A 23,887-nucleotide genomic window follows, 5' to 3' on the forward strand; every position below is an offset into this window, starting at 1 on the left:
CAGTGTTGTGTGATATGTCAGCATCAACCTCACATAAACCGCTTGTGTACTCACTGTATTTGATGACGAAAACCACACAAAGAAAAATGTCAAACAATTGCATCTATCCCAGTGTGCGCGTCAGTCTCCTCCTCTCTTTCATGTACCACGCCCAGTGAATTCTTGGGGCTCCCCTTAATGAATAAACATGAGACAAGGGGGAGGAGTCTTCTATGTGAATCAAGCATTGGGTCGTATAAGACAGCCCCCCACCGCCTAGTATTAATTTACATTTTCTATGGGTCCCGTAACTGAACTGTTTCCAACAGAGGAGAAAAGCAGATAGACACACCTTAAAAGAGAAGTGCTCGGAAATTTCACGGATGTTCAACAAATCCTTTTTACTTTTTGTCATCTGAGCAAGTTTTCTTCAAGACCCGCAATCTAAGAGGAACTTGGAGGTATGTGTCTTTATGTCTGTGTTTCGTTCACCGATGTGATGAAAGGTTAGGCGGTTGTTATTTATCGGTCCTGCGCGCGCGTGCGGGACGAGTGACTCCTTTAGTGAAATCAATCTCGGATAGTCATCTGGCATCATTCCGCCAGTTCAGTTGCGATGCTGAACGTGACCGCTGAAAACAAAGTAACCTACACAGGCTCCTCGGAGGACATTGTTGGAATCTCGGTGATAAACAGGACAAATAAGAGCCCGGTGGTTTTATCTCATACAGAGATCGTTATTGTTCAATTTGTGTGTAACGTTAGAGGCCTAGCCTATTTCTTTTGAAATATTAGTAGAACATGCATGGGACACATATCCTCCATGAACAATACTGGTGGTTGCGTTATTGTTCTTTACGAGCAGTTGTTCATTCGTGGAGTTGCTTAAAACATTGTTCTTCTGAAGCACACATAGCACAGTTGGGCTCAAAATTATTTTTTTTAGCCAACGTATGCAGCCATTTTCGTGAATGAGCCCATAGTCTGTAGTAAATTTAGTTTCGAGTGACAGCACACAAGTCAAAGCACATGGGGCTGGGTGCGTTTGTCATTGGAGAATTCACACCGTGGCTGAGAATTGGAGTAGCCTTACTCAACAGCACTTCAAGGCTCCTGTTAAGTATACTTTTCTGTGCTGTGGACTCTAGACAGCCAGACGTTTCTGTTCCTGAACATTTCTTTTTCATGCCTTACCACGTGGACATTGTAGAAGAGTTGACGGCTGTAGGATAATCGTCGTGCTGATTACTCAGATCAGGAAGATTGCTTTCAAGCAGTAGCACGTCTGGCAAAAAAGATTAACACTCTGTAAACCTTTAGCTAAACTTATTGCAATCGGGTAAAGTGACAAAGTTAATGAGATCCTATGCCATATCGTGCAATGCAGTGTGTGCTGATCATAGAGGGTAGTGCAGATTCACTCTCTGTCTGATTGGCAGGGGGCTGGGTGGGGAAGGCCCAGGCCACATGTGTTTGTAATTTGGAGTATTTTGTCAAACACTATACATCTGTTTTTTGATCTTTGAACCCATCCTCTTGCATTTGTACATGTGTGTGTTTGTGCGCACTGCAGACTCCCCTTTAGTCCTCCTTCCACTTCCCGAAGGGAATGACAAGCGATTGAGAAAGGGGCTTAGATTTGAATAGTTCAGAAAACTATCATCCCATGTTTACCGACATGGGTTTTTGTGTTGCTTTGGCCCATATCTCTGTTCTGTGTACAGGTTGTATTCTCCCATGTATATGTGTTTTCTGACTCCCATTACAGTAGTGATCTGGGTGACTTCTATTGTCACACAGCTCCATTAACCATTTTAAAACATTCCTAAACAGTATTATGTTATCTTAACACACTCGGTCAGAACAAGTCTTAGCAGCTCAAGTAGCCTATGTCAGACAACCCCATATTACCCAGACACAGAAGAGAGCTTTGTCACTACAATTTCCCTCCCTCACCCTCTCTTTCTTGACATTCTTAGTGTTGTATCTCAGTACGTAGGATAAACTGAGTGTGTTTATCAGAAAATGAAGGACAGAACATCTATGAGAAGTGCAGGAGGAATCTGTTGACTAACATGTGATGACATAATTCTCTGAATGACTGAGGTGGTACACTCTCCTAGTGAGTCACAGAACTGTCCCTGTGGACTGGAATGTTTAGTATGCTCTCTCAGCTGGTCATGGTGTAGTCTCCATGGGGCTCTGTAGAGCCATAGCTTTTCTGCCAAGATCACTGTTCACTTTCTGTAATATTGCTTGTGTGTGTGTGTGTGTGTATTTCTGTTGGACTGGATGATGAGTGTGTACATGAGATAGTCAGGCCTTGGTTAGGGATGTGAGTGTGACAGTTGGCCGTGTGTGTGTGTGTGTGTGTGTGTAGGGCCCCCAGTGACATAGTGTGGGTCGAAATCCTCGCTTTATTCCTGTGTCTTTCTTTGCACAAATGCTCCCATGAGTCAGCAGCTGCAGCCACGGCAAAATTGTGTCCATGTTGCAGAAATCTCTCTCCCTCTCTTTTTCTCTGTGTGTGTGTGTGTGTGTCTGTCTGTGTCTGTTTGTGTGCACATACTTACATGTTGTTCATGCCAGTTGCTTCAGATGACCGGAGCATTAACGTTCAAAACTTTTCAGCAATTATTGCCTGGTGACATTGTCCATTTTCTGTTGCTTGTGTGTGTGTGTGTGTGTGTGTGTGTTTGTGCGCACTGCAGACTCCCCTTTAGTCCTCCTTCCACTTCCCGAAGGGAATGACAAGCGATTGAGAAAGGGGCTTAGATTTGAATAGTTCAGAAAACTATCATCCCATGTTTACCGACATGGGTTTTTGTGTTGCTTTGGCCCATATCTCTGTTCTGTGTACAGGTTGTATTCTCCCATGTATATGTGTTTTCTGACTCCCATTACAGTAGTGATCTGGGTGACTTCTATTGTCACACAGCTCCATTAACCATTTTAAAACATTCCTAAACAGTATTATGTTATCTTAACACACTCGGTCAGAACAAGTCTTAGCAGCTCAAGTAGCCTATGTCAGACAACCCCATATTACCCAGACACGGAAGAGAGCTTTGTCATTACAATTTCCCTCCCTCACCCTCTCTTTCTTGACATTCTTAGTGTTGTATCTCAGTACGTAGGATAAACTGAGAGTGTTTATCAGAAAATGAAGGACAGAACATCTATGAGAAGTGCAGGAGGAATCTGTTGACTAACATGTGATGACATAATTCTCTGAATGACTGTGGTACACTCTCCTAGTGAGTCACAGAACTGTCCCTGTGGACTGGAATGTTTAGTATGCTCTCTCAGCTGGTCATGGTGTAGTCTCTCCATAGGGCTCTGTAGAGCCATAGCTTTCTGCCAAGATCACTGTTCACTTTCTGTAATATTGCTTGTGTGTGTGTGTGTGTGTATTTCTGTTGGACTGGATGATGATGAGTGTGTACATGAGATAGTCAGGCCTTGGTTAGGGATGTGAGTGACAGTTGGCCGTGTGTGTGTGTGTGTGTGTGTGTGTGTGTAGGGCCCCCAGTGACATAGTGTGGGTCGAAATCCTCGCTTTATTCCTGTGTCTTTCTTTGCACAAATGCTCCCATGAGTCAGCAGCTGCAGCCACGGCAAAATTGTGTCCATGTTGCAGAAATCTCTCTCCCTCTCTTTTTCTCTCTGTGTGTGTGTGTGTGTCTGTCTGTGTCTGTTTGTGTGCACATACTTACATGTTGTTCATGCCAGTTGCTTCAGATGACCGGAGCATTAACGTTCAAAACTTTTTCAGCAATTATTGCCTGGTGACATTGTCCATTTTCTGTTGCTTGTGTGTGTGTGTGTGTGTGTGTGTGTTTTGTCTGGTTTTGTGCGCACACGTGTGAGTGTGTGTGTGTGTGTGTGTTGTCTGGTTTTGTGTGTGTGTGTGTGTGTGTGTGTGTGTGTGTGTGTGTGTGTGTGTGTGTGTTCACACTGACATTTGGATCTCTTTGTTCATGTTATGGGCTTTGATGCTCACCCCCTAGTGTTTACTGTATCCGGTCTCCACGTTGGAAATTCTTTCTGTTCAGACCATCCATTCTGAATATGTATCGGCGTCAGTCCACATCACTTATTTCAAGATCACGGCTCTCACTTACTCTGTATAGATGTGCCACAGTAACATGATGTAATAGTACCCATCCTGTTGTAACCACCATGCCTGGCAAATGTTTTGATTCTGCTTGCCGAGGGTTTCTATTGTGACGTCACTAGCCAGGTATTACATTTTGACAGGCATCGTGGTGGTCCTCCCCACGAGCCAATCGCACCATATGGATGGGGTAGGAGGCGGGACTTTGCTTCGTGATGTCACTCTTTGTTTCCTAGATGTGTTTTGATACACGTTGGAGCTGGTGCGTGCGCATTGTGGTTGGATGACAAGTTAGAGATGCATCAGGACCTAAACGCACACACACATGCACAAGAACTCACTTTCCCCGATCCATGGAACATCATGTAATATGTTAAATGCACTGTGTAATTACTCTCTGCATGTCTGTGAAATCCATTAACTAGACCCGAATGTAGTTTTGAAAAATCTCAAGTGTATTCCAGGCAAACATTTACATTAACTGGCAGCATTTATATAAAAACAGTACTGTTTTCAGATGTGTGTTCACCAACAGAGTATTGTGTGGTGATTCACAATAACAGCATTTATAATATGCACTACTACACATACGGAAAGCTTTAATAGTGTGGACTTCAAATTCTGGGTCAAACAAAGAAGCTGAAACAAAGACAGAGAAAAATGAGTGTAGGTAGAAACAGTACCACCTCTCAGGAGAGCTTGCGTCTGTGTGTGTGCACGCATGCGTGCGCGATGACGGGGAGAGAGGGGAAAGCGTGTGTGTGTGTGTTTGTTTGTGTGTGATCCAGACATAAGAGAACATGTGTGTATTTTTCCATGTTAAATCTGTAAAACGCATAATAGGTCTTGTAAATTTTAAGTAAAGATGTTCCACCCTTGTTTTTCTCCTCAGTGGGACGAAAGGGGGGCAACCTGTAACGTGTCATTACAGTCTCAGGAGGAAGAGAAACGGAGGGAGGGAGAGAGAGAAAGCGTTCAATGGGGGTGGGGGATGATATCGTAAAGAGAGATCGGGTTGTGGGAAAATAAGTTAGAGAAATTGACACCTGGCATTATTAGGTAGAGAAGCATCTCATTTATGTATAATCTGTAGAATTTCACACAAAAGGTTTCAGGTTTTTTTTTCTCTGTATGTGAGATTGTGTCAGCCTGGTATCAGTGATCCTAGTTAAGATGAGGTTGATGGTCAGGGATGAGTATTTGCACTGCGATGTTTAGTGTGGTAATCTATAGATCTGTAGAGGGATCCATGCATGAGCATCTGTCTTTAAATTTCGCTGTTAAGGCCTGGGCCAATGGCAGCTCTCATCTCTGAGCCTCCACATTGATTTTCCATTCTCTCCGTTGGAGGCCTCTATTCTGAACAAAGAGGCATCCCCATGCACATTACTGGAGCTGCCGCACAGGCTCTGGCAGATGCGCGCCCACACACACAGAAACGCAGACACACACACAGAAACACACAGAAATGCAGACACACACACACACACACACACATACATATATACAATTACACAAAGTCTCTATCATATATCAACACATATAAGAGGAGCCCTGTGTAGCAGCCTTAGCATGATGGAACACTTTAGAGCTTAGTTTCAGAACACCATGTTACAGCCTAGTAAATGAGTCAGGCTGATTTTTTTTTTTTTTTTTTTTTTATGTTCTCATCTCATTCCTGGTCAAGAGATGTTATGTTTGGCTTTTTTTTTCAAATAAGAGTCAATCAAATCAGCAAATCCACCAATGTTGAAGTCATTCCGTGTGAGTGTGTGTGTGTCTGTGTGTGTGTCTATCGCACAAAGAAAAAGGGCTCTTGCGTGCTCCCGGCAAAGGACCCTTTGAACCAGCCACCTGCACGTCCACGCAGACAGACAGACAGTGCCAGCTCAGCAGTTGGCAACAGATAATGCTCAGGCTGTATAGTAACAGTTGCGATTTCCCCCCACTCTAAAGTGGTCGTTGGAAGGGGGATCCTCCCTAATCCTTCTTAATGTGCCAGAGAGCCACAGAGAGATTGGAGTGTGTGTGCATGTGTGTGCGCATGCGTGTATGTGTGTGTAAAAAAAGTGGTATAAATCCACTTGATGAAGCCAGTCAGGAGCCAGGAGTCCAGTTATTTTGGAAATATAGGAGTTGGTATGGTGGGATGTTGACTCTCAATAAAAAACAAAAGTGTTCTGTGAGCATCTATGATAGGACATTAAAAAGTGTGTGTGTGTGTGTGTCTCTCTCTCTCTCTCTCTGTGTGTGTGTGTGTGTGGCAGATGTTCAATCAGGCTCTCTGAATGTTCAGATTGCCTACTTCAGTTATTGAGCTAAGGAGGTATTGATCCACTGCCAGTGTGTAATGGTCTTGTTCGTTGTGTGAAGGCTAGTGATTTGTCTTCCGCCTCCCAAGTGATTCTATAAGTCCTTATTTCGATGCCACTTGTTTCTGTTGTGAAATAACAAATGTTATTTTCTCCCGTACATGTGCTGCCCCTTCCTTTCTTTGTGTCTCAGGGCCTGGTTGGTGCTGTTTTATATCATCAGTGGTTCCAGGTTCTTTCAGTCATGGGTTCATTTTCCTGCTATAAGTAAATATAGTCATTGCCATGTGTCAGTCATCATTCACCCTCCCACATATGTTTGGATACACACACACACACACACACTGCTGACCTCAGCAGTGGTGTAACAGGTGTGAAGTACAGCTGACCAGGACGTATAGCAAAACCATACTGAAGGCTTTGTTGGTGAGGGCTAGTAGGCCATAAGCACAGACAGACAGCTGCTAGTCACCCCCTGCACATCCACCTCCATACATGCACAAACACAAGTGCACACACCCTCTTTCTCCCACTCTCTCTCTCTCTCTCTCTCACTCACTCACTCACTCACTCACTCACTCACACACACACACATACACATACACAAACGTTGACCTCTGAAGGACAGCTGCTGACCCTGCTCAAAGATTAGTGTCCCTTTAAAGACAGTTAGTCAGCAATCAGCTCTTTCTGTGGATGTACAGATATCTTCCTTTTCTAAGCTCTCAGTAAGTACAGTGGGAAAGATTTGATATGTCTCTTTAAATAAGACAACTTAAACTGCATGTAATCACCGCTGATGTCATTTCTCCATATGTAATATTCCTGATGTTTTTTCTACTCTAGTGTTCTGTTGATGTCGTCTCTCCATATGTAATGCGTTTCTGACTGTGTGTGTGTGGAAGCTGTGATCATGTCCGGGCTATGTGTGGAGCCAGTGGGAGAAAGCTTTTGCCAGTTCATCACATTCTCTCAGCATGATCTAAGCTGCTGTCCTGCTCTTTTCAATGAGGCCTATTCAGACAATGATCAGACAGTGTAAGAATGGTTACACACTCACACACACTCACACACACACTTATGTGTATGTGTTTGAGCGGAAGCCATGGGTCAGTGACAGCGTGAACAAGAAAGTTCTTGTGAATGTAGGGAGCGAGCACACGAGTGACCGTGTAGGCTACAACTTTTTTTTCCCCAAAAATAGCTCTCTTGGTGGCTTATTCTACTGTCGTTTGAGGGGAGAAGGTGTGTGGGTTGGGCGCGTGTACTGTGTGGTTTTGCACGTTGGGCATGAACGTTGCTATACATAGCTGACACGATTGTATGACTTCAAATCCGTGAGGTCAATGATTGAAATGGACGAGCCACCCCACTACTCACACAGACACAAAAGTCTACCTACAGAATACACTACCTATAGAATGCAATACTTAGTTAGACTTGTAGTCAAGACCGCTTAAACCGAGACCAAGACACTACCAAGACCAGAGGGTATCGAGACCAAGACCAAGACAGACCAAGTCAAGACCGGAAAAAAAACAGTCAGACTAGTGTTGAGGTTACACCATAACTAGCATGATGAAATTGTAACATTATATCAAAAGATACAAAATTATAAACTTGAAATTGCAGCTTGTTCCATTGTAGTAGCCAAATTACACTGTATGATATCACCCCAATGCACAGCACATTGTCTCATGAGGAAGCTTCTCCAACACACATATTGCACACTGCCCTCTCCCCACATATACAGCACACTATCCCATCTCCCTTGTCATCCCCCCAACACACACACCAAGACCCTTGGCAGTTGGGTTAGTCCCTTGAGCCGTGGATCTGCCCAAGGTTTCTTCCTTGGTAAGGGAGTTTTTCCTTGCCCCTGTTGCTCTTGGGTGCTCCTTGTTGGTGCCCCCCACCCAATCCCAATCCTCCCCCACCTTTCTTATGCAGCCCTTGCCACTTAATCTACTAAACCCCTCTTCCGCATACTATATACTGCTGTTGGATGGGCCATTTGTATTGCGTTTGTGACCATTTGTTGGCGGATTTGTGGGTAGTGTGCTTTTTAAAGTTAAACTTGAGCAGGGGCTTCTGAATGTGTTTTTACCTTGGATTTTGGCACAAGGGATTTTAACATCTAATCCTGTGTATTAATGTAATGCATGTGACAAACTTCCTTCTATCCTTGTATCATAAGTACAATACTGTAATCAAACAATCAACAACAGACATGCGCACATGTCACACACACACACACACATACACAAACTCTGCTCTGTTTTTATAGAAGTTGCAAGGATCCACGTTGTTCTATTAAATGGCGTTACATAATTAAATAGCCTTCCAACAGGTTAAAGCGGAGCTTTGTTTCCAACGTTTTCGAGTGGTTTCAGTTTCTGACGTAAAAGTGGTCTCGAGACCAAGATACCGTATTTACTACCCACAGTATGCACTACCCACAGTATGCAATATCTACAGTATGCACTACCCACAGTATGCAATATCTACAGTAGGCCTACTGTATGTGCATAATTGCTGCATTTGCGCAGCATTTCATTTCTCAATTAAACTATACAGTTTAATTGAGAAATGAAACAGTACTGGATTTGTAATTATTGTTATTCTGTGTTACGTATTGTGTTAGTCTTTTGGTCAGTCTTTGCCAAATCAGATAATTGGCAGTTACCAGACTCCTGTGGGTTTCCTATAGTTGTAACAGACTGAAAGGTGGGATTGAGTGACACGTCAGAGTGGCGTCACAAGCACGTTGGTTTGTGCGTTTGTCCGTGTTAGTTTGTGCGTGCATCCATTAACCATTAACGTGGCCCGGTGGCCGGTGACGATGAAGGATGGCGCGGCACGCCGAACAGGAAGCTGTTTTGCAATCCGTTTGCCAGCAAGGAAACAGTTGAGAGAGCGTATCCGCTGTGAGCAGTCACTTGTGTCGCTCGCTTCAGTGTGTTTCCCTAGTCACAGCAAAGGGGGGAGGGGGGATGTCAAGTTTGAAGTACAGTGCTCCGAACGAGGCGGGTGGTAGCGTTGCATTAGGTGTGAAAAATGTGACCGCACCCAAAATCAAGTGTTGTGTGTACACACTCAAATACGGACACAATTCTGCGCAGTAGTAGTAGCAGCTATGTGTGTAAGTTGTCTTCATACCCTGCTCTCTGTTTGTGTGTGTGTGTGTGTGTGTGTGTGTCATGATTCTCTCCAGGGGATTTTTATTAACACAAGTGAAACCCCTCACTCTTAAAGTGATCATCTCGCTCACTCCCCCTCTCATACACACACATACTCACACACACAAACAAACACACTCTCAAACTGGCACTCATTGGGCGGATTCTCTCACACTCAGTCTGACCCGACCCTTCGCATGACCTCATCGTGTGACCCCTCAGTCCCTCAGGTCACACCACTCCAGTCCCAGAGTGGGAACAGGAAATGCATCCCAGGAACCCCGAACGGCCCTCCAGAAATGTCCAGACCAAACCATCTGACGCCTTCTCATGGGTTCTTACAACTCACCCCCTAATCCCTCAATCACTCAGCCTGCCAGCATATGGCCCCTACTCAGACCCCTCCACAAAGCAGTGTCTCACGCCAACTTTAAATATTTATTTATTCAAGTTGATGTCCATGAGAGAAGTATTCGTGCAGCTTATTTGTCAGTGTTATACTTTGCACGTCCGCTAGGGTCCGAGCGATTCTACAAAGGGTGTCAACTGCGTGTGGACAGGCTCCAAGCAAGGTTAGAATGGATGAGAAGAAGACCTACACATCCATGGGGTCCGCTGCAGTAGTATGTGTGCATGTGTCCGCACACATACTACTACACAACTACTTCTACCATGGAGCGAGCAACAGCATGCTGGTTATCTTATTCACATTCTTAAAGGGGACGTGAATGTGGGGCTTCACACTTCTGCATAACCATTCCAAATCATTTTGTTTGCCATAGCCATTTTTCTGTGTGTGTGGTTATGCCTTTGTGTCAGTGTGGCCGTCAGGTGGTCCAGATCCTGCTCTTCAGTTCTCTGACCTGGTTTGAATCATCAGCTAGTTAAATGAGAGATGTCCACTGGACCAGAAAACAATATGCCAGGGGTTATACCCAGGTAGAGATGAGTTACCACAGATGGTGTGTGTGTGAGTGTGTGTGTCTGTGTATGTGCAAGTTGTTCAACATTGTCTCTTCATTAGACATATGAGTTTTTAGTTTTTTGATACTCTGTGCCTGTGTGTGTGTGGAAGTCTTTGACTGGACAAGAGGGGAAAAGGCCTTTAAACCAGCCTGAATGTAGACTTCACCCAGTAGTCATATGGCATCTCACTGGTATCAGGAGAAGAGTTGTGGATGAAGGCACTGTAATAAGTACTAAATTATGTTTAGACAAATTTACAGCTGGTTATTGCTATATCACAGTGTTAACATGTCTGTTATTTGAGATAGAAAGAAATATCCAAAAAGATAGCCAAAGGCAAACAATTACAGGAAATTGCACATTGTGAAGATGAGGCATTGGTAAACTGAACAAATGAGACATTTATTAAAATAACAGTGGAAATGTGGGCCAGAGCTGCAGATTTTGAACCTTGACATCCCCTGGAGAAAACAATGAACTAGAGCTGGCTGTTTATTTTCTCTCTCTCTCTCTCTCTCTCTCTCTCTCTCTCTCTCTCTCTCTCTCTCTCTCTCTCTCTCTCTCTCTCTCTCTTATCCCCCCCCCCCTTTACACACAATCACTCTCTTGTTTCAATGTTGGATGGATAGGCCTACTTATAACTACATGTAAGACTAACATTGAAATACATTTAACATATTTCTGGCCCAGATATTCAGCTAACCTCCCCTTCTCTGTTCCTGGTCTGCTATGTCCAGACAGCCTCGCCTCCTCTCTTCTCCTGTCCTCTGCTCTGCTCTGTGGGAACGGCATGGGCTGGTTGATTGTAAAATTTCTCAACTACCCACTGGAGGAAAGAGATTCAATCCTCCACAAGGTTTTCCACATTATGTCTGGAGAGTTGGCCAATATTCCTGCTTTTTCTTTCTTTCTTTCTTTCTTTCTTTCTTTCTTTTTTTTTCTTTCTTTCTTAATTTATTTTTTCTGCCTCTCCCTGGCTCCATCCCTCTCTCTCTCCCTCTCTCCTCTCCAGGGACTCATCAGTGTCCCTCCTGTAATGTCATCATGAGGATATGTATGATTAGTTAAGCAGGGAATCTGCGTCCCACATGTCCTGACATGCCCTGTGACGTCCCCTTTCAAAAATGGTTCCTAGAATGCCAGTAGATTCTTCTTATTCTGATTCTGACGTCTTCCAGAGAGAGGCCCTCTCCTCTCTCTAATGGTCTGATGATGGGGAAAGGGGTGAAATATCTTGGTGTGTGTGTGGGAGGGGGGGGGAAGAGGAAGTGAAGGTGGAGTTGGCAGAGGTTTCGATGGAGTGATTGCCATGGAGACGGGGGGTGGGTCTTGAAAGGGGGCAGTGAAAGTAAAGGACAGCAGAGGAGGAGTCAAAGGAGGGTGGGACAGATGAAGGAGGGTGTGTGTATGTGTGATAAACTATTATTTCCCCCCACCTCATTCCCTGCTGTGTATAAACCACACTAAGACACACAGGGTCAGATGGTGCAATAGGGCTACCAGCTGCTCTCTCTCTCTCTCTCTCTCTCTTTTTAAACCCCTCTCCATCACTGTACCCTCTGACAAGGGAACATGTTCAGGCAGAACAAAAGGCACATATTCCCCATTTTTGGGTGTTGACACTTTCTCCCAGTCAGTCACACAGATTCTCTTTTTTGATCCCCTGACTAACTCCCTCTGTGATCGGTTTTTACTTTAATTGTGGTAATGAGGTATTTTAACCTTTAACCTGGCCTCTCTTCACTGGCATGTTTCAAATCAAGGTGGACTGAAGTGTCCCATTGTGCCTCTGTGCTACACTACCTTTGATCTTGCAGAAGTATAAATGTATATGCTTTATTTTGTTAAAGTTGGTCTCAGGGCAAGAAAGATTTGTTTTGTCTGGTAGCTTGTTTGTGTTTGTTTGTGTGTGTGTGTGTGTGTGTGTGTGTGTGTGTGTGTGTGTGTGTGTTCAACTGTCATCTATGACAGATTCTGTCATGAAGTCATCGCATTTCACATTCACAATCCCAGTCATGACCTCTTCCACATTCCTCTCCCTCATTTTCTCTCTCTCCCTCTCTCTCTCCCTCTATCTCTCTCTTTCTCCCTAGTGTGTGATATTTCACCCCCTCTTACATAAGCCTTCCTGAAGTCATGGAAAGATCAGGGGCCCCTCTTTGTCTTTGGGTACAATATGTCCATTTCCTGTTTTTCTTTCTTTCTTTCTTTCCTTTCTCTCTGGAAGAGTCTCCTCTCTTTCACTCGGATGGTGCTTCTGTCTGGAGTGCTGTGAGCCTGTGGAATGGAAGAGGAAACTGGGAAATGATTTAGAGTGACCAGTGTCAGCCCCACGCCCTGTCTATATCGACACACACACTCACACACATACACACACACACACACACACATATACACACACATACCCACACACACACACACTCATAAAAGGGCCAGCACAGGCCAGGGCCAGGAGTGGGACCAGGGAGAGTGTCTGTCTCCCTGAGTCTCTGTGGCTTTAATAGTGCAGCCGTCCTCGAAGCGCCAGTGGTTTTGTCCTCATGTTTTTCCTATTGTCACACATATGCATATTCCAAATAGAAAACATATGTACATACACACACACTCTTTCACACCCTAACTGTAAAGCACACATCCACAGATATGAGAGTAGAAAAGCAGATAGAGATTCACACAAAAATAAGTCCTATTATATAGCACACACAAATAAACACACACACATTCCACTTACTGTGCGTCAGTCTTTTGTGAGTGGAGGAGAGTCCTTGGTTGTGTCTGGGCAGGACATTGGAAGGTTGGTTCTTCAGACTGAGGAGGGGCCTCTGTCTTTGTCCTCTGCCGTGTCTGAGGCCTAGTAGTAGTGCATGCTGCTGCTGCTGCTACTGCTGCGGCGGGAGCCTGAGAAGAAAAGGCTCTGTGTTGCCAGCTCTTTCATTCAATTAACCCCCACTGAGAGACGGAACACCAAAGGGAAGAGGACTGCCTAGAAAGGGCTCCTTTCTGGCAAAATGACACAAGTCATTTGTTTGTCACGATGTTTCCCTTATCAACATGCTATGAGTGAAGACAAGCAGCGAGCAGATCTGGGACACTGCGTGATTGTTGGTGGCAATCATGGAAAATGAAGAGAGCTGTACCCGACCCCCCTTTTTTTTGTTAGGTGAGAATCTGACGTGAGATCAGGTTTTTTTTTTTTTACGAGTTGGGTAGTCGTCACAGACCATGTACAGGTCATTAGGCCCACATCCGCTCCACGGGGGTCGCTTTTGTAGTTCACTGCGAGAGTGACGTCTAAGAAGTGTCATAAAAGGAGCTCATTAGCAAAGGCTGTGGAGCAGAATCATGGTCACTCCTGCTGATGGGCAGTGGACAGCAGGGAGGGCACTGCACTTCCCAAACCAATAAACACGCATGCTCCTCTGTGTACACACACCTTTTGAACGTAAATTCCAGTATGTTTTTTTTGTGTGTGTGTGCAGGTGTGTGTGTGCAGGCGTGTGTGTTTGTGTGTGTCTTTTAATGGGGATTTCTGGAAGGGAAGGAAGTGACCTCCTGGAAAGATGAATGCGTCCATGTAAACACACACACACACACACACACACACACACACACCCACACACACACACACACCATCCATCACCTTGTACAACACAAGCCTGTGCATGAGAATGAGCATGTGGGACTATAAATCGTTCACCTAGGTGTGTGTGTGTGTGTACATAATGCCACACCCATTTGTAGAGGATCATTTGTGGCTGTGAATGTTTGTGATGGGCTTCTCCATTAGGTGTGTGTGTCGTGTGTGTATGTGTGTGTGTTTAAGATTCTGGCACACCATTTTGTTATGTGTGTTGCATAAGAGAGGTTGCCATAGTCACCGATCCCCTAGCCTCAGCCAGTAACTGAAAGGTCTTAATTAAGCAAAGGAAGCTGGTCTTTAATAAACTCACTCACATATCCATGCGTGCACACTCACATACACACACAGAGGACATGCCCATAATAAGCACATGCTGAGTTCTCTCTCTACAGTACATTCTCTCTAGAAGGACTTTAAAGTGTGTGTGTGTGTGTGGAGGGAGGATGATGTGTGGATGTGTGTGAGTGGGCGTTCTTGAGTCATAGTCATCACCACCTTACTCATACCTAGAGAAGTTTGAGCACTTGCTGGAATTCAGTCGACTTGGGACAATAATATGTGTAATCTCACTTATTCCTCTCAATGACTAAAAAGTGGAATAAGAATCTCCTGTCTCAGAGTCCCTCTCACAGCAGTGTGTGTGTCTGTGTCTGTGTGTGTGTGTGTTTGTGTACGCACGGTTTACGGGCGTGCTGCTGTCCCTCACACACGGTCCAGTTCTCCAGCCAAGTGGCGACTGGCGATGATGGTAATTACTGCTGGAGAGAGCTGGAGCGGTTGCTCTGCCGTGGGTTAGGAACCCCCCTGTCATTATGCTACAACCAGTGCTTTCCCCTGCAGGAGCCTGTGCCTTTATAAATAAATAACATGCACAAGAGGTGTGTTGCTGCTGTGTGTGTGTGTGTGCGCGCGTGTGTAAACCTTTACAGTGCACCAAGTCACATTTGTCCATCATGAACAATGGAGATTGTGTCAAGGATGTTTTCTGGATGTCCGATTGTACAGATTATAGCCTAATTCCCCTGCTGTATGATTGAACCCTGAAAAAAACCTGATTCAAGGTTGTTTGATTCAACTCTGACCACATTTATAGGTCATATGACTGATCATAAATACTGATTAGATTAGGATTTTAGAAGAGAGTTTTGTGGATGCATCTTCTAAAGTGGTCATTCTGGTCAAATATTTTGAATATGTAGTAAATGTAGGTCAGCTCAATAGACTTCACTCTTTATTCTTATTTTGTGTGCATCTGTTTCTCTAGCTTACTAAAACATTTGAATCACAGGAGTTGTCACACAAGAAAGAAAAGTCATGATAAACTTGACTCTTTGATGTGGACCATATAGCCTATGTAAACCTCTCCCCATGTTTAGATATCTAGATAGATAGATAGATAGATAGATAGATAGATAGATAGATAGATAGATACTTTATTGATCCCCAGGGGAAATTCAAGAATTCAAGTTTCTTCATAGACCTAGCAGCAAGGATACTGGCTTGAACAGAAAGGACAGAGTCAGACCGATGAGACAAATAAATTCAATTTTCTTCCGGATTCAGCCCTCAATTAAATAATTGAATTACATCGGTCTTGCGTTAAGCCTACTACAGCATGCTCTGTTTAAACGGGAATTTACCCTAGTGCGACCTCTAGTGGACATGTGCTGTGCTTACATATATTTATAAGACTGCTATCACAATAGGTGACAAAATGTGGAGGATTTGTGAATGCTCCATAAGGTTCTACTGTTATGCATGATAGTAAATATCGTTAACATTCCTTATTTATGTTTTTGCATTTACGTTAAGTAGTTTATGTTTGTACTATGAGGCTATGACTTGTTTCACAATCAAACAATTAACATTCTAATAGGGTTGGCCTATTTAACCTAGGCTACCAGTTGTTTTTTCAGTGGTTTTCTTCATAAGATGTAGTAATTTCTTTCGGTATTGATTAGGTGTGCATTGTGGGCTTTGAGTTAGAGAAGGAATGTGGAGCATCTGTATGAAAAATGGTCTCTTTTTTCCATATAAGGCAGTTTGGGTCACCAACTGTTAAAAGATTAACCGTGGTATTTTTCTGTCAGGGGCGGGGTTGTTAGGTAATAAAACAATATCACATCCCTGAAAGCGGCACGGCGCGCTACGCACTCAGACAGTTGTGAGGCAGAGAGCGCACAGCAAACATCACCACTCCGCAGCAGCACAGCGTGCGATCCCCTCGCTGTACACGAGTTGGGTGTTTACTTACAAGTTTCGGGGCAGAAACCATCTAAAGTCCGTAGAAATGACTACAATGTTAGGATACCCCGTGTTCCCCGTCCTGCCAGGTGAGTTTTTATGGGCACATTTTTTTTTTTTCTTTTTTAAAATTCCTGTGATTTTTTCCCCCATTCTGACCGCGCCTGTTCTGTACATTGCGTACCTGCAAAGTATTTTACGATGGACAGTAACTGCTCGTTTCACAAGAGACTGTTATGCAGGTGAGACTTAACTGTTGTGGAAATACGAAGAAAAGGATCACACGAGAGGCCAAATACAACGCATTTCCCTCCTATTATAAACTCACGTGTGGGATATTCAATGTGTCGCTTCCTCAACCGTTCGTGAACAATTAACTGCAGACTGTATAGTCTACTCTTGTACAATTTGGATGTGGATGTGGAGTTCTCTGAACATATTATCCTACTGAATTGTTTGGGCTTCTTCAAAACTGTGTTGCCATGGGAAAGGCAAGTAAAATAACACATGTTTTTAGACGATGCATATAGTTGCAGGACGTTTGTTATTGTGAGGTAGCCCATGCTGTTGAAAAACAAGTTTTTTCTGACTGTTTTGGCTAGAGTGGGTTTATAGTTTGAGCTTCATACTGGTTGTTATGTCTTACTTCTGTGTTGATGTGGTCATATTTTTCAGGCATGAGACCTGTGAAATCTCATGATCATGACTTTATCTGGTGTCCCATTCTACATTCTCATTTTGTCATTATCAGTATCCTTTTTTTAACCAATTTTTCTCAGCAGACCTTCTTTGGACGTGTGTGTGTGTGTGTGTGTGTGTGTTTATCCTATCTCACAATATCGACAATTTTCTTAAAATCGTCATTTATGCTATGAAAAGAAATGCTCATGGGAGTAGAGCCTCAAGTTTTCTTTTCGAGGCCTGAGCACTGCTAGTGTCAAGCTGACCTGTGGCTAACCGTTGCCCTCTCTGTGACCACAGACCACTGTCTGAACCAGGGGGAGCTAAGAGAGGGACTGCCCAGGGTGCGAAGCATCATGGCCCAGCCGGACTACATGGACGGGGACTGCGATGAGCTTATCAAGCCCAAGAAACTTATTAACCCAGTCAAGAATTCCAGGAACCATCAAGACCTGCACCGAGAGCTGCTAATGAGCCAAAAGAGGTGTGGTGTCTGTCTGTCTGTCTGCAATATATCTTCTAGTGCTGGTGCAATTTGTTCAGCTAACTTTTATAACAAAACAAAAAATAGCTAAATATTGTTTTTTTTTTTTTTTTTGTCTGATTTTTTGCTTTGCCCTATTCCCTTTAAGTCATTTCTATCACCCATCACCCACTGTTTCTGCCTGTCTTTTCATCCCTCACTAAACCACACACACACACACACACACACACACACACACACACACACACACACACACACACACACACACACACACACACACTGGGAGAGTGTGTAATCTGATCTAGGTCCTTTATTTACAGAGTATTTAAGTTTATTTAAAGCTGGGTGTTGGGCAGTTACTGGCCTGGTCATTGAAACAGTGCTGAAACACATCATTATTAGCCGCATTGTGCATCATATTGACTCAGGCTCATTGTCCGTACTTCTCCTACTCCCTCCTCTCCCCTCACACCAAATACATTACCTTGATGGGATACTTCAGGGAACAGAGGACATTTGATGAGAGAACCCCTTATGAAACACGTTGACTTCGGTGACAAACCATGTTTGTCACCGAAGCATGATAGTTGAGTGCAGATCTGTGTAATCCTACTGGCCATTTCAAAGAGATTATCATCTGAGTGACAACAATTCATATGGGCTGTAGAATAAAAGAAGACTGGACGCCGCAGCCCTGTTACATAAGCATATACTCCTGCTGTATGGTAATGTTGAATGTTGCATAGTCATAGCTGCATTATATTCCCTTTGGTGAATGGTGCATTATTTGCACTAAAACAGCAGAGATGGAAAGCAAGAATGCAAGGAAGACCAGGCATTAGACAAGATACTTGCTAGCACTCTCTTAATGTTATGTAAATGTTTGTTTACATTGTGTCAAAAAAGGAGAACGTTGACAGGCAAACCAGCCTCAGGAGATCTTTTTAGTGCTTTGATGTAGATGAGAGATGATAACCAGGGAACCGAGCTCACACACATACACATACACACACACACACACACACACACACACACACACACACACATACCCTCCGACTCTGACTCACTCACACATGTACCAGAACAGTTATGTAAAACAACAGTGATCGCCCCATTCTGCTCCCCACGCTCCTCCTGTTCTCTGAGTGGGCGAGCTGAAGGAGCAGCAGGCTTGTGTTGCTGACTGACCTGAAGTCAGTGTGCTGGCAGCGTGGAGTTGTGCAGGGTGGTCTGAATCTGATCTCACGTTTCCTGCCTGTAAGGGTTTTGGGAATACAAGAGATACCCATCTGAATTGTTAGGTGCTGTCTAGACATGAGGTGTGTGTGTGTGTGTGTGTGTGTGTGTGTGTGTGTTTTGATAAAGTGAGGGAATGTTTCCGCAGTCTGGAAAGGATTAGATGATGCTGAGCACTGTAGTGATGCTGGGAAGCTGAGAGGAAGAGGGAGTTACATAACAGGGATTACAGCATCTCTCGTACACACTCTCTCACACACACTCTCTCAAGCTCTTTTTCTCTCCTTCTCTCTATGTCTCTCTACCTGTCTTTCTATCTTTCTTATGTTCTTTGTCATTCCCTCACGCATACTGTCCTTAACAGTTAGAGCTCATCAATATTCTTCATCTCCTACCAGTTTACCATCTGTCCTTTCTTTCTCTCTCTCTCTCTCTCTCTCACACACACACAAATCCATCACACTTGGAAGAGTAGTGCGCATCAAAGTGCTTATGAAACCACATCTACAGGGAGGGCATACAGATGAAAAGTCACACTGATAGAGGTCAGACTATATATAGCGAGGTACATTGCATCACTTATTAGATAATGCTTTGGGTCGGGGGCAGGGGTGGGCTAGCTGCTTATATAAGTGCCCAGAAGAGGACTGGACCAGTCTTTTCGAAGCCCTCCATACTTTTTTGTCCTCTCTGGGCGAACATTCTGACAGGAGACTTGAGCTCAAGTCCAAGATCGTCTGAGGATTCTTCTCATTCTCTTGAACGTCAGAAGTTACGTAATTAAAAAAAAGAACTGGCTGCCATGCGCCTTTTTCAGATATTTATTTATTTCCGCTTAATTCACCAGAACTTTGTGAAGCGTCACACTGTGCGGTGCAAACCCACGGTGGGGATGGGGGAGAGCACACACACTGAGCAGCTTTCAGGTTCTGCCCATGGGACAATATTTGATTACGTTCTGGAGATTAAGCTGAATGCGAGAAGTGAAGGAAAGTAGGTGCCAGAATGCGTGGCTGATCCTCATAAGGGAGGATTAACTTGGCTGTACACATCACTTTTAGACACTTCAAGTCTGTCTGACTACATCAATGGAATTCTAAAATATCCTCCCCAACGTTTTGTAAATGCATTTAGACATGCTTTTTTGTATGCATGCCTCTCAGCACAGACTATCCCATTTGCATCTATCTCACATTTACTTGTCATCTTACTGTAACTGTTTTACCTCCACGTAAGCAAAATTATTTCTGATAAATGAATCTCTTCAGTGTTCTGAAAAGTGCTGTTTTAGGTCCTGGTGGGAACAAAGTGAGTTAAAGGGGGCCCTCGAGGGAAAGGCCGCAGTAATCCACCTTTGTCAGATTGGGCAAAAGTCATGTTTGGCAGACCTAGTTATCGTACAGTAGCCCTTTAATCAGTAACCCTGCATTCCTCAACATACTCAGCGAAGTACTGAAGGCAATGATATATTTGGATCAGAAGCAATACATTGTAAATGGGTAATAAAAATTATTCAATGGCACCCTTCTTTTGATTTGTAAGCCTTGCCAAATTGATATACTGATAAAAAAAACAGTATCGGTATGCCTCTACCCACCGAAACTATGTACAGTGTAGAAGATGTTTAGATCCATTGTTGCTCTCCATGAGGCAGTCACAACCAAAGACATTCAGTGTCTGCAAACAGCAGACCACAGAGACCAAACTCGATATTCTACTTTTCCCTGTAAACTTCATATAGCAGACCACATTTTAACCAGCTGTGCTGAACACATGAACATGAGCGGAGCGGCTCTTGCGGAGCACGTTCAGAGAACACTGAGCCCATTCTAAAAACTTACCAGAACACTCTTGTTTGTTCTGAAAAGCCTTTTGTAATGAGTTTCCTCTCATGCCATTGTTATCTTTGGCCAGATAGTGTGTCCCTCATACAGATTGTATGTGACACACAATAGACACTGATTTCCAGAGCTCAGAGTATGTGAGTGAAATTCCTGGCTCCTTCTTTCTCTTGTGAGTTGTGATCACATTCCTCCACCCCCCCACACCCCCCAAACCGTACCTCAGCTTGGCCGAGTGTGAGCGCGCAGAGGGGGGACAGCGTGTGCTGGCGGTGCTTGTGTTGTCTGAGTGGTGCTCAGAGCTGGCGTGGTGGACAGGCCAGCGGCGGCGGCAGCGTTTGGTTGCATAACAGCCCAGCAGAGCCCAGTCTGGTCCCAGCATGACAACGGCAGCATCTGTTTTCAGCCCATGCGTGTGCATATTTATCTCGGCTCTGGCTCTGCTGATTTAATTTAGCAGAGAGCGCTAATGGGCTGGTGGAGGGGGTGGGGGTGGTGATGTAATATAAAAGATGGATAAGGGAAAAGGTAGGGAGACTTTCTATCACTTTTTTTTTTTAAAGTAACATTTACAAAAGCAGCCCAAAAGCCCACACACTTACACACAGAGGTGCTCTGTATGTTAAGTGAAGGAGTGCTTGAGTTTGCTTAATGACGCACTCTCAAACTCCTCAGTAAAACCTTGCAGTACAAGTCACTATGAAGACAAGACTCCAAAAGTGGCTAGGGCTGTTTTTTTCCGGTCCACTATGTCCTTAAGTGCTTCTCTCTGGCAGCAGTACAAATGCACACAGTCTGTCCCATTGGAGAGGCGCCTGGTCATCAACCTCTCTCACAGGCCTCATCCCTGGAACACACTTTTACAGGCAGATTACTCAAATATGGGGCAATCGGGGTTTGACATGAAAGGGACATGAAAAGTTTGTGTTATACAACTGTCATTCAATTCAAATTGAAAGAGCCATTTTGAGTGATTATGCATGCCTGTGTGTTTGTGTGAGTCCAATGACAGTCTCTGATTTGCACTGGTCAGTAATCCAGTCTAATTCACTCTGGGTTGCTATGACGTTGTTGTTGAGGTTGCCATGGAGACTGGACAGCAGGAGCGTTGGCAGACAGAATGTTCTGTCCCCTGGTTGGCCTGGGCATGCATGCGCTGATGATGAGCTGGCATCTGGGTGTGTGAGTGTGAGTCTCTATGTGCAGATGCAGACCCTCACTCTGCTGGCTGGGTGTCATAGAATCTGAGTCTGACTCAGCTTTTGAGATGCTATGATGCCAGTGCTCTGCTTGTAGTCTGTGGATTTCCAGGCTTGCATTGCACTTGCCACTCACAGGATTGACAAATGTCAGGATTACTTTCATGACTTTTGGTGTATTTAGTATCCAAAATGTTACTCTATGTTAACAACTACTATTGATGCATCAAGAAGTAGCACATTTCCATACATATTCACAGGTGGATACCCTATTTGGTAAGTGCCACAGCCATTAATCGGTTACTGTTTGCACATGACTTAGTGAACCAGATGCTGAAGGGCTGTTGTGTGTCCCTTGCAGGGGTGGCCTGGCTCCTATGAATAAGCCAGAACTGCAGAAGGTGATGGAGAAGCGGAAGAGAGACCAAGTGCTCAAGGCCCAGAAGGAGGAGCAGGAGGCCCACAAGAAGAGGTCAGACCTGGAGATCGAGCTCATGAAGAGACAGCAGAAACTTGAACAGGTACATTCAGCTCAACCAATGACACTATCTCTGAGCTTAGACTAACCTCAGACAGCAGGCTAATGTTAACATATCAGACCCACTTGGATGAATGGCTTGGGATTTGAAGAGCCGCTGACTTAATGTACATTTGTTCCGTGCATATGTGTGGCTAAAGAGTAGTGTAGGTGTCAAGTTAAAGTCCCTCATGAATCAGTTTTGCATCACATTCATACATTGAATTGGGCTTTGCTTGTTCTTGTAGCTGGAGCTAGAACAACAGAAGAATGAGGAGGAGCAGGAGAACACTCCCGAGTTTGTGAAAATGAAGAGCAACCTGAGGAGAACCAAGCAGGAGGTGGACGACCAGGAGCACACCACTTAAGGACACGGACAGGGAAGCAACTTAGGAGAAGTCCTAGGCACATGTCACCATGGCAACTGGACTGCAGTCTTGGGGGATTTCCTGGTGTTCCTTACCCTGTGTCCCTGTGAAACCAGTGACTATAGATTAAAGGTTCCTCCTGAAGGGTTTAACCAGTACTCACTTCACCTCTCTCACCAAAACACTGGCGGCAGAAGGTGGGGCAATGACACATACACATACAAAGCCACACTTCTGTTCAGACACACACACACACACACACACACACACACACACACACACACAGAGAGAGAGACATGGTCACAGACATGCACGCGTACCTGTCACAGGTTGACTGGCTTTAGTGGACGTGTACAGCGGAGCAGATTATTGTTGTTCTATTCCCTGATGTTTCTCTTAAGTTTAAGAAAGCCACTAAGAAGCTTCTTTTTTATTTTCAACCGTGGAGAATTGAAAAACGGACACTGGATGGACTTTTGAAGCTGCATTTGGCCAAAATATTGTGATTTTATTTATGTTCTGTATTGCTATGGCTTGAGTCAATGAGACCTCTCCCATTTTATTTTTTATTTTTTTTCAACTGATGAATTCTACGCATTTTGTGACAGACTGTTCAAAGCTTAGCCCTGTGGTACACCCACTCTATTGTATTTTTTTAAGTATTGTGTACTTCCTTAGCTAAAACTCTTTCAAGCAATATTAGATTTTGGCGTGTGTGTGCGCGTGTATATTTTTTTTCTTTATACATATATATTTGTTGTTGTTTTTTTTATGACTGAACAAAAATAATATCTTTTAGTTGTATGTGTTAATAGGTCACGGAGGTAAGACTTTTTCTTTACCAGGCCTTTTCTTTTCCTGTGATTGAGCTTGGGGCATTTGGGTAAACAACCTGTGCTGAGTATTCAAGGGAAATTATAGGTCTTTGGCTGACCTGAGCCAAGCCACGTTATGTAAACTTTCTTTTAATAAATGTTATTTTACCATGTTAACATACAAACATGTGGAATGTGTTCCTTATGTGTGGTTTATATTTGCACTTGAGATTTTGAGAAGGGTTTTTTGAGCTGTGTGTGTGTGTGTGTCTGTGTGAAAGTGAGAGAGAGAGAGATATATGAAAGCAG

General features: G+C 44.0%; 2 protein-coding genes across 3 annotated transcripts in view; both read left to right on the forward strand.

The window, feature by feature from the left end:
- The window catches only part of LOC125303418, a 23,726-nt gene extending 13,783 nt beyond the window's left edge, over positions 1-9,943 (forward strand). The window contains exon 4 of the mRNA XM_048257177.1: positions 9,767-9,943. Coding sequence (XP_048113134.1) covers positions 9,767-9,943 — 177 coding nt within the window. The remainder of the gene's footprint in view (positions 1-9,766) is intronic.
- Positions 268-23,765, forward strand: fam107b (family with sequence similarity 107 member B). Of its 2 annotated transcripts, none has more exons than XM_048256781.1 (4): positions 268-440; positions 17,419-17,602; positions 22,240-22,399; positions 22,644-23,765. In XM_048256781.1, exons 2-4 carry the CDS (start codon positions 17,475-17,477, stop codon positions 22,761-22,763), a joined length of 408 nt encoding a protein of 135 aa, XP_048112738.1. In that variant the 5' UTR covers positions 268-440; positions 17,419-17,474; the 3' UTR covers positions 22,764-23,765. The 2 variants fall into 2 exon arrangements, with proteins under 2 accessions (XP_048112738.1, XP_048112737.1); XM_048256780.1 differs by lacking the exon at positions 268-440 and adding an exon at positions 16,349-16,526.
- The last annotated feature ends 122 nt before the right edge of the window (positions 23,766-23,887 follow it).

The sequence above is a fragment of the Alosa alosa genome, chromosome 11 (genome assembly GCF_017589495.1).
Source record: "Alosa alosa isolate M-15738 ecotype Scorff River chromosome 11, AALO_Geno_1.1, whole genome shotgun sequence".
NCBI lineage: Eukaryota > Metazoa > Chordata > Actinopteri > Clupeiformes > Clupeidae > Alosa > Alosa alosa.

What these genes read in the sequence shown, in the direction of transcription:
- fam107b (XM_048256780.1), top strand. Translation starts at nt 16,484, where the DNA reads ATGACTACAATGTTAGGATACCCCGTGTTCCCCGTCCTGCCAG. An exon ending in CGTGTTCCCCGTCCTGCCAG is followed by an intron (nt 16,527 to 17,418) that starts GTGAGTTTTTAT and finishes CTGTGACCACAG; the next exon opens with ACCACTGTCTGAACCAGGGG. An exon ending in CTGCTAATGAGCCAAAAGAG is followed by an intron (nt 17,603 to 22,239) that starts GTGTGGTGTCTG and finishes TGTCCCTTGCAG; the next exon opens with GGGTGGCCTGGCTCCTATGA.